We start from the raw sequence: 10,922 nt of genomic DNA on the forward strand, positions 1-10,922 counted from the left end.
CCCATTGCTTACATAGGCTGCAATTATTGGCTACATATCTCGGCTAATTATTAAGGATTAGTTATAACATTAATTACTAAATAAATTAAAAAAGAAAGGTACGTTATTGAGCATTTGTTAGACGACCCAATGATAATTTGGATCGACAACAGGTGTGTGATTCCAAAAAAACCGAAACCCTTGGTCTAAGCCGTCAAGTGTGATGATTATCTCTGTTTGTTTAAAAATCGTCTAGGTATGCTTACATGCAAATCCCTAAATTAACAAGCTGATTCATGTTCTTAAGAAAATGCGAAGTTACTAAAATGACACTGTTTTTGACCGCAGCTTGTAATAATATCATGTTAAATTATCAGAGCAAAAAGCAAACGATTTCTAATGAAGCAGTTGAAGGTACGATAGAAGATACCAAAAAAACTATTGTCTAATCAAACATGATTTTTCCTAAGTATTTTGGAAAGTGTAGATTTATTACCGACCTTACAGAAACGGAGTGAAAGGTCCCTCAACCGAACTAGGACTGCCAGACGCAGTCAATAAGCAATTCAAACATTTTCACAAAACCAGCTTCAAAAATATGTTGCGACCTTCCAGTTTGAACGTTAACCGCTTTACTCCGCGTTTTCGCATTATTGACAAAGAAGCCTCATAAATATAATCGGACATATTCTGGACCAATGGTACGTGATTCATATTTCAGTCGTATTCTCTGGTCAAATTTATTTTTGACAAATATCGAATACAAGTTTTTCATATTTGTGCCCTTGTGCCCGGTGTTTACCTGAAGGTGATAGGTGGTCTGTAATAGAGCAGAATATGCTTATTTCTTCTGCGTTAATTATTCTTATTACTTAATCTTTTATTTTTTGTCGTCATTGCCCTTAACAACACGCTTCCCTCTCACATATTCAGCTCTTTGTAAATTGATTTAGCATTCAATTAAAATCCAGTCAGTCCGTCAGTTAGTGTGTTGTAGACCTCACATTTTATTCCTTTTATTGACTATATATTTATTCCTTAGTATCTTTGCTATGTTTGACAGGTTCTTCTGTCACTGTTTAATGTTGTGGTGGTTTTTGATAAGGGGCTAGTATAATGGAATTGTTGAAACACGTTACTTTGTTGTTGTTGCTGATCTTATTTGTAAAATTCATGTTCGCTTTCATCTTTTTTCGTGTTATTCTTGTAAGCCTTTTCAAAGTCCTTCGGCAGTACAACGTACCGGTTTTCTCGAACAGCGTGCATTCCGCTTTCCTGCCAAAAAAATAAAAGGAACAGGCATGGTAGAGTGTTTGATTAATAAACACGATACAGCTAAGAAATTAGTAGCGGGGAAAAATAACATTGAAAGATTATATTACGTCTGTTAAATAGTCACAGTCATCATCAGGTACACTGCCGGTATGGTTCGGGTCCCATTAATGACAGAACTGGAGTATTAGATCATTATGCTGTGTGCTAAAGGGCGCCTCGCACTCCTATATATATAACAGCAGTTATTAACCAAGTCTTACCTGGCAGATAGCATTAATATCAGCGCCGGAAACCCTGTCCGGTCTAGCGACGTAATCCTCAAGGTCGACCTCATCGCTGAGGTTCATCTTAGCTGTGATCGTTGAGAAGATAAGCCGTTTCTGACGCCTATCGGGCAAAGGGAACTCGATTTTACGATCGAGACGACCAGGTCGAAGAAGTGCTGGATCGAGAGTATCGGCACGATTTGTAGCCATAATAACCTAAAATAATTTAAAATATTAATTTCACTGCTTTGGTTGCTGCAATATGAAATACGGGCATAACTCTTCAGCCTGAATAATAAATTTTAAAGTACGAGACTGGCAATAACCGATAGCATAAAACGCTTTATCGACCTATTAGTTAAAAGGATAAAGTTTCAAATCTTACTACTAACAACTCCAGAGTATGGATGTTCTGGGTTTGTATATAGAACCAAAAGTTATAAGAAGAAATCCAGGCATACCTTAACGTTGGTCGTCTGGTCGAATCCGTCCATCTGATTAAGTAGTTCAAGCAGAATACGCTGCACCTCTCTATCGGCGCCGGTTTGTGCATCAAAACGCTTTGTGGCGATAGCATCAATTTCATCAATAAAGATAATCGCAGGCGAATTTTCACGCGCCAAACGAAATACGTCTCGAACCATACGAGGGCCTTCACCCAAGTACTTCTGCACAAATTCTGAACCAACCTGTCACCAAGTAGGTGTAGCAAAGAAATGGCGTAACCGTATAGTGATGCAAAATGAAAAAATAGGTACATGGTATTATTTTTTTTGGCACTAATTTTTTTCAACGGTTTGATTTATTTCCACCTTACCTCAATTATCAATTTATCGAATCAGATAATGCGTTGGTTCTATAAATTGTATTATAAGACGAAATTCCGCATTTTGTTTACGCAGGCTGAGGTATCTCATTTTGTTTTTGCCAGGAACATCTTTATTACATTATTCTTATTTATAGTACTACCAGGTTCAATTTCTAGCTTAGGCCAATATTCTAACCGTTTTTGGTAAGGTCGACGCATAGCATGATGAAGAAATCTTGAAATCGGGGAAAAAACTTACAGATATTCTACCACCTAAAAAAGTGACCGTCATTTCTACTTACGACACGAATGAAGCTGGCGGTTGTGTGATGAGCAACGGCCTTCGCGAGCATGGTCTTGCCGCAGCCAGGTGGTCCGTACATGAGAACACCTCTTGGGGGGTCAATACCGATCTGTTTGTACAGCTCAAAGTGCGTCAACGGAAGCTCGACAGCTTCTCGCATCTCCTGTTTCTGGATGTCCAGACCCCCGATGTCTGCATACGATACCTGAATGAAGAAATCAAACAGAAGAACACATCAAACCAAAGGACGTGAGACTACAGCCAGCCTCAAACGCGGTATTAGCGAAACCTCAATACATTCTTCATAACGTGGTAGTAACAAATTTTAAACTAATATTTTCTCAATAAAAAGGCCATATCTTTTTCCTACATCATTACTAGAATTAAGAATATGAGGTAATAAATACGCTCAAATCAAGATCAACTTTACATATGGTTTCCTTGTCTAAAACATAGATAAGAACATATATACTACTGTTGTTTTAATAAAAGCCGGCTTACATCGGGTTTCTCATCTGGTCGAAGCATCGCGATTGAGCTATCTGCCTCAGGAGGTAGAACATCAACGAGGGCGTTGGAGTGCTTGTGAAGCGCCACAGAAGCCGATGGTTTAAGAAGTTCACGATCGATTGTGGACAGGATACGGACATAGTAGTTTGATCCGGTTGTCGATCCAACAATTCCGGTGTTTTGATCCACCGCCTCAAGAAACTGCCCGATAACCAAGGGTACACTTTGGATACGTTTCACCTGGTAGATCGCGGTTAAAAATCAGAAAAATAAGCAGAAATTAACGGTAGTTGAAATCATGAAGATATTGTTTTTGCTGAAGGGGTAGGAAGAATACGAAATTGTACCCGTGGTTTTCTGACAAGTGGGTTATTCGACGACTGGTTGCAATCTGTTTCAGCTAACTGTAAACTTATTAAAAAGATAGTTTTCGTTTGCTTTTAACAACAACAGAAAATGTTGCGTGCAACTTGACTAAGATGCCAGTCTTAAATAATAATAATTAGCACATTTGTTTTGTAGACGAAACTTTTAAAAGTTCTTTTAATTCAAAATTATTAATTTGTCATTTTTTGATAGGATACGTAAGAGAAAATAGAGTACGCTTTTTGTAACCCCCATTAATAATGCGTACATCTCCTTTGTCGTTAATCGAACGTAGAGAACACTATCCGTATAGTGTACTCGGCTTCGTCGAGAAACAGAATTTGTTGGTGTCTTGTTTGGCTACATCCTCAACTCTATGCCTAGGTAAATATTTTGAGCTTTACTCCCATTTTACAGGCTAGTTAAGTATTGCAGTGGCAGGCAACTGGCGACCCCTTCAAGGACGAAACTAAGTATGAGTACGCCCGATTTCGAATACAGATCTCATCTCAAACCTTGTCTGACTGTCCATCAGAGAAACGAATTTCAAAGAATAGGAACCAGTTAAGAATAGGAAATCTAACAGTAACAGCCTTTCAGATATTTAAGTTTTGATGTTTCCCGTGCGCTCCAACATGCTAAACATAAGTGCTGCTATGTAAATAAACACATGTATTAGCCAAATCTCAATCAATAATTATTATTCATTTTAACGTGATCGAAATGCCTTTCAACATTTCACAGACTCTCTTACCCAAGGCTTCGACAGCAATAATATAAATGAGTTGCCATCCAAACGACATAGATAATAATAATGCACACTTCGGTTGAAAATAAACAGAACTTGAAATGAAGAAAAAGTAATTTCGGAATTCTAAACAAGTTTAACTGTGTCAGGCGGTGTACTAAACAACGTAGTATTTTCTTTCAATTTTCTATAGTTTATAAGCACTAAAGTGTCAATTTTTTAAAAAATACTTTATCTTCAACCCCAAAAAAATAACCTTGTTCGTTCATATTAATGTTTTTCTTGCTGTATCCGTTTCAGATGAAAATTTCGTGCTCCAATTTATGCACGATTCACCAAGAATACTCGTAACCATACCGATACAGTAGGGAATTAACATATACTATAAATCTGACTCCTCTCCATAAAAAAAATTAGGTGCAAAACATTCTATTGCGTCTAATCTCGTTTTCTGTCCTCACTTCTTCCTGGGCATGCAGGTACTCCTTCTTGAGATTGCGCTGCTCATCCTTTATATATTCTTCTTGAACCTCGAGGAACTCAAGCTGCCTTTTCAGCCGCATATAACGGACGTAATAGTCCTCGAGTTCAGCATCATCTCCACCACCGATATTTACCGGATCAGTGACTGCTGACACAGAATCCATTGGGGCGATCGCTGCGACCGCTGACATCGCTTATGGCTATAATGCCAAATCCTTTGAGTTGTCAACAAAACCCCGAACCAAACCCTGAGACTGTGGGCACCTTTCTGGGCTCAGTCCAACTAGATAGCAATGATAACACTGACTTTGCACGACTGGGTAACTCGTCACAAAGTAACAATCACAGATACATACAGACAGGCTAGACTTTCTCTGCTTAGTGCAGATGATTTCGCGTTAAAGAGTGAAGCACACTATCAAGACTGGTAATATTTCGGGTCCCAATTAAGAATCCTGGCTCAGGTGGTGTCTTTGGTAGACGCTGGTCAGCTTGTTGGTTTGCTCCGTGATTCGGCAACTTTGTTTTTTGCTACACGCGTATTTGACAACGGATGTTTGCCCTCACTCTTGTTGAAGAGGTTGGTGTTTACAGCAAAGGCGCTGGCATGGGATAGCCTTTAACGATGGGGCTCTGCGCCAAGGAAAAATGAACTTTTAGAATTGACGGTGTAGGTATGACAAGTGTAAAGAAAAAAGTGAAAGTTCTGATTGCTCATATTTTATTTTGTGGGTCAATTTGGAACAGGCTAAAGCGAATTATTTTCATTTGTAACTATGATTGAGTATGCCCCTATATGAAATGAATTATTTTTTATCACCTTTATTATTACGTTGCAGCAAATGACGATGAGCTGCAGGCACGACTTACTCGAAGCGCGGCGGAGTCGGCAGCGAGAGCTCTCTACACAGCTACGAGTGACGCAGGAGATCACTATTAATCGTTTGCATGCATTAGGAAAAATTTAAAAAGAAAGAAAATGGACCAACATAGATTCCGTAAACATGACAAAAAAAAAGAAACACCTGACAAGGCGTTTTTTGTTGCTTGCACGACAATGAATAATCTCTATACAAGGTCGTTACTACTGATGAAAGACTAGTCATTCATGTTACTTGTAAATATAAACCAGAAGGGTTAGACCCTTTTAGCTCGATGTTACGAGGAAATATTCACGGTTAAAAGTGGCACTTCTGAATATGGTGGGATGAGGCCGTTACTCAAATCTATTCATTCGTTCCAGCCACGAAATGAACAGAAAAAGGCAACTTAGATTCGAGGCCGGAGTCCGCAAATTAGTCGGCGAATTGGACGCTTCCGCTGACTAAGCTGTTTCACTTCGCGGGATATATTGGCTAGAAAAAAATGAGCAGAAGCCGTAGGAAACAAAAGACTGTACCTTGACTAGAATGTGTTTACTAATTTGAAAACTACAATAAACTAAAATGGATAAAATTTTTTTAATCAGCCTAATATTGCCTGCTTATTTTAAGGAGTAAATAATTTTCAAATAGTATATTGGCTTATAATATTTACATTAGGTTTATTGAGAATATACTGATCAGTTTTTTAAGTTATAATCATTGACGATATTATCAACTTTGTCGACTTTGTATTAACTTGAAGCTTGGAAATATGGTGAAGCTAATTTTCTATATTAAATACCACGGGATAGAGGTGGATTGTTCCCCTACAGTAAACTTAAAGGTTATTGTTTAGTGCGTTCAGAAGAGGCAAGCTACTCTCCGCCGTACTATTAAAGAGAAAAATTATATTTTCAAGTAAAACTCCAGAACACATTTATTGCTGTTTATGCCCACAAGCTTTAACTGAAAGCTTGGTAACGAATGAATACCAGAAGGACATAATAGTTCTAAAGCATAATCGGTAGCCCATCTCAAAATTTCTTTTATTTTGACTGGTTGACCTTATTTTGAAATGCTAATATCTTCCGAGATCCAATCGTATTGCGTAAAGGTGATTATCAACATGAATAGCGTTTCTGCTTACGATCCTTTTTCATAAATCTGCTTTCAAATTACAAATTGGGAGTAAAAAGTGATTCAACTTATTTACTAGATATGAACTTGACCGGTGAAAAACAGTGTTATTTAACCTATGTGAGGACTTCCAGATGTGCGGTGACTTCTCTGTACTCATTGTATCTACAGAATAAATTTGCTGATCATTATGCTGAACTTCGGATGAAATAGTTGCCTGTAGTTACAGTTTTCGCATTAGTACTAGCTCATCTAAGTAAAAACACTACAATTTTGTTTTATGTTTTCTTCATTACATTTTTATTTTTGTTTATAATGCATTAAAACTTACACGATATACTTTGACAACTTTGCACAACGCTGCTATCGCTACCTTGACCCGCTTTTGTATTGTTATCTACAATAAGTACTATACATTTCGTTGAGTTTGTCAAATATCAAGTTATTTTAATATATCCAATATATCCGTCCGTATTTTATTATATCTCACATTATCTATTTAATCTGGTGCTGTTTAATATCTGAAATCTTGAAGGCGTTCTATTCTTTTTTCTTTAAATGAATCACCAAAATACTCTCAGTGTCAGTACCTAACCGTAAATAATATTTTTTCAGTATGATCCACATAGAGCAATTTCACCTATAATTAGTACCATTGATAGCAAATTGTAGCAACAAGCAACATGGTTATATATTGTTGCTGTTATCCCATCGTCAAGTTCATACTTTCGTTCCAGTTGCATTGTAATTACAATGCCACACCTAAAAATACAGTATTCATTTAAATTCGTTTTTTTCTTAGACTTTTGGGTAGAAGCGTGAATCGCGTGAGAAAATACCGTCATGTTTGTCCACTTGAGCTTGTCACTCAAAACGCTTTGCCTCCTGTCTTTTTGCTTAATAAAAGTAAACTACGATAACGAACATGACAAAAAGCGTGACAGCCATTCCGCCAAAAAGAACGTATCTGTCTTGGGCGCCACGTTTCTCAATCAGCCGCATAAGCGTATTAGACATTCCTAGCTGATTGACAATGTCGAAGATGCGTTTCCGTGTATTCATTAGGCGTCGTTTCTGTTCACGCAGATTGTCAAGAATCAAGCCGCCATGGGATATAAGATCGTCCACATTACGATTGGCGTCTTGCGCCTTTGTGTGAAATACGACCATGTGGTCCATATCGATCGAGGTATCATTGGCACGAAACGTTCGGTGAAGAAGCTCCTAGAACGAAGAAACAGACAGAGGAAAAATCAAAAAGGTAGGTAATATGCGCTTAATTCATATAGAGGCTGTCGCTGCCCCAACAGAATGTTTCGTAAACGGATCTGCTAGAATCTGTATAGGGTTGAATAGATTCATTGATAAAGTACTATAATAGTTGATTCATTGCTGAATTTATCAGCCCATTTTGGGTAGGAGCAGTAAACTGGCAGATTTTAGTTTTAGATATGTGAAAAAATATTCTTTGTTTGATCGTAAATGGCACAAGCGTCGTTATTAAACTCGGTAACAGATTTTTCAATACGTTCACACTTATATATATTTTTTTCAAAACAATTCGAGTTTAAAGCTATGCATACTTCTCTATTGCGTTCGTGTGCGCGTCGCTCGTCCCGCTTTCGTTTGAGGTTCTCTTGTGCCGCTTTAAGGTGTCTCGCATCGTACTTCAACTGGTCGACTTTCTGCATGGCAAGGTGCCGTCGTGATGCTGGCTCCTTATGCACTAATATACTTAATCTGAAACAAAAATAAGGAAGAAATTAGCTCCATAGAACTTCTACAGGAAAAAGGCTACATAACTGTCATAATACCAGATTTGAATGCTGCGGGACAGACAGCTTAGGGTTTACAGCAATAAGAGAGATCTTCTCACGGACCCAAATATAACAAAAACCATATTGTTTAAAGTGATCATTAAACAGCTACAAACAATATGATATTGTATAGATTTCCAGTTTCAATTTCGAGGTAGATTTCTTTAAACCTATGCGCTAGCCAAACGGTTTTTATAGCTGCAAATGTTTTTTCCACCTATGGTCCTCTTTTTAACTTATTTATTGCTGCTTAAGCGAAATTTTGTTTCCTTGGCACATAAAAACCGATTATGAAAGTTATATAGCCAGCAAAATATGGCATATTATGTTTATATAAGCGTGCTTAATATTCATATGCATATATATATATATATATAAATGTAAACCATGCGGATAGTAACACAAGTTCAACTTCGATACGTGTTGCAGCAGGCGTGACTTAGTCAGCTCCGAGGCAATATTTGAATGTTAAGTCCAGAAAAGATGCTGGTTCGAGTCCGCTAAGGCGCATATGTCTACCACATATGTTAAAAAGCTAAACATTACTATTATTATCAGTATTATTGCTCACCGCTCGCACTTGTTGAATATCGTTTCGATTAGTTGATCGACATGAGTGTCAAACTCCTGCTCGTCCTTAGCCTGATCAAACCTTCGGAAGGCCCGATCCACCTCCTCCATGTCATGCCTCGTGCGATGATATAATTCCTCCATCGTTCCTGCCCGGACGTGCAAGCACTCTGTCATTAACTGACTTAGAAGAAATCTATTTTAACCAGATCGATTTCTCAGATAGAATTATATATTTAATATACTGATCGATTCTTTTGGGGCATAAATAATCTGATGTGATTTACAGTTGTTATTACAATTGATTAGTTGACTATTAAATGAAATTCTAAACAATGTTAACTCAGACCTTATGTACTGGCATTACCGGCAATTCCGTACTTATAAAACGTACAGTTAATTTAATGACAGGCCTACGTGAAGTATAGTGCTAGTTTTCTTTCTTTTTTTTCTATTAGACCATTCTTTCCATACGCGCTGGCATTCATCTATTGCTGTCTTCGTTTAGCCTGTTGTTCCTTACCCACTAGTCGGCAACGTCAGATTCAATTGCGAACGTACCTGACCAATGTATACTGTATCCGTCTTATATAAGGGACCAACCATCGCTTATTATTCGCACGGAGCTCTGTCGGGCACTCCACCCAAAATATAATCTAATCATTATGTCGCTTTTGTTCAGTCAGAGTCATGGAGCTCGCATAGCGTATACTGTTTGACACGAAGTCATATCCGTTCTTATTAATGTTAATCATATGCTCGCGTCGAAGATGGTCAGTTTAACGTCCCGCTTTTTAAATTGTTGATCATTTTTTTTAGTTAATTTTACTGCCTACATTACAGTTTTCGACCTTATTAAATCCAATTAAACTGAATCTGGTATGCTTATCACTTGAAAAACCGCACAGTTCATTGTGTTCAATGTTTGAGTTCTACGTCTGGCACCGCTGCTAGGCGGTAAAAGTACTTTAACAATACCTCTTTGCCCGGGTTCGACCTTACACCACTATGTGTCTTTGAGATTAAGTAGGCAAACACATTGCCCACAAGTTACCACCGGGACCGTTTTAACAAATTAAATAAACTGTACTTGCTATTGCGATCTTATAGGACAACGATTCATTCGAATTCAATTATTCACATAGAAACGCCAAATAGGTGGCGCAGTCCTTACTTAAAACTAATTAATACAATCGTAGGAGCAAGTTATACTCAATTAACATATATATATTTATATATATATATATAAATACAACAAAGCACTTCTGTATAGAACAGCTTTCTATCCTGGACAATATTGTCATATTTTTTTTTAACACATGCATTAAACCATGTAACTTGCAGCAGAATTACTGTCCAGTTCCCTCTCTGACTTATAAGTCGACAGAACTTGTGCCATTGAAACAACATACGGTTTTGGCACCATTTAATGATTTGCTCAATAACACACTTTCTAATTCTTTGATGGACTACACCAGGAAATTGAATGTCAATATGAATTATCCCATAAAAATAGGTTGGCTCTAAGTGGACTGTGAATTTTATGTGGCAGAAATGACGATGGAGATAAGCAACGGAAATAACACTCGGACTTCTTTGCTGGTGAAGAAGTGAACTATGTCACTCGCCTTAGAATACTGACCGATTCCGATGAATAATATTACAGTCTTCTACTGCTACCACCGCCACTATGTCCGTTTAAACCGTGGACTGATACTATGTGTTTATGGAAAGTCTTAACTTGGGCGCTAGCGCATCACCAAGAGCAGCTGATGCGAGTAATATTTGATGGAGCC

The 10,922-nt window shown here is 37.7% G+C and overlaps 2 protein-coding genes across 2 annotated transcripts; both read right to left on the reverse strand.

Moving 5' to 3' along the window:
• Window positions 1–449: 449 nt before the first annotated feature.
• On the reverse strand, window positions 450–5,238 carry Rpt3 (26S proteasome regulatory subunit Rpt3). Its single transcript, XM_022837505.2, has 6 exons — window positions 4,718–5,238; window positions 3,134–3,382; window positions 2,631–2,837; window positions 1,982–2,209; window positions 1,515–1,736; window positions 450–1,254 (listed from the first exon to the last, which is right to left on the reverse strand). The coding sequence occupies exons 1-6, from the start codon at window positions 4,928–4,930 to the stop codon at window positions 1,138–1,140; spliced, it is 1,236 nt and encodes a 411-aa protein (XP_022693240.1). The 5' UTR covers window positions 4,931–5,238; the 3' UTR covers window positions 450–1,137.
• A 1,772-nt stretch (window positions 5,239–7,010) lies between these two features.
• On the reverse strand, window positions 7,011–10,922 carry Membrin (golgi SNAP receptor complex member 2). Its single transcript, XM_022837507.2, has 4 exons — window positions 10,769–10,922; window positions 9,128–9,275; window positions 8,323–8,479; window positions 7,011–7,963 (listed from the first exon to the last, which is right to left on the reverse strand). The coding sequence occupies exons 2-4, from the start codon at window positions 9,268–9,270 to the stop codon at window positions 7,637–7,639; spliced, it is 627 nt and encodes a 208-aa protein (XP_022693242.1). The 5' UTR covers window positions 9,271–9,275; window positions 10,769–10,922; the 3' UTR covers window positions 7,011–7,636.

The sequence above is a fragment of the Varroa jacobsoni genome, unplaced genomic scaffold, assembly GCF_002532875.2.
Source record: "Varroa jacobsoni isolate VJ856 unplaced genomic scaffold, vjacob_1.0 scaffold_712, whole genome shotgun sequence".
Lineage (NCBI taxonomy): Eukaryota > Metazoa > Arthropoda > Arachnida > Mesostigmata > Varroidae > Varroa > Varroa jacobsoni.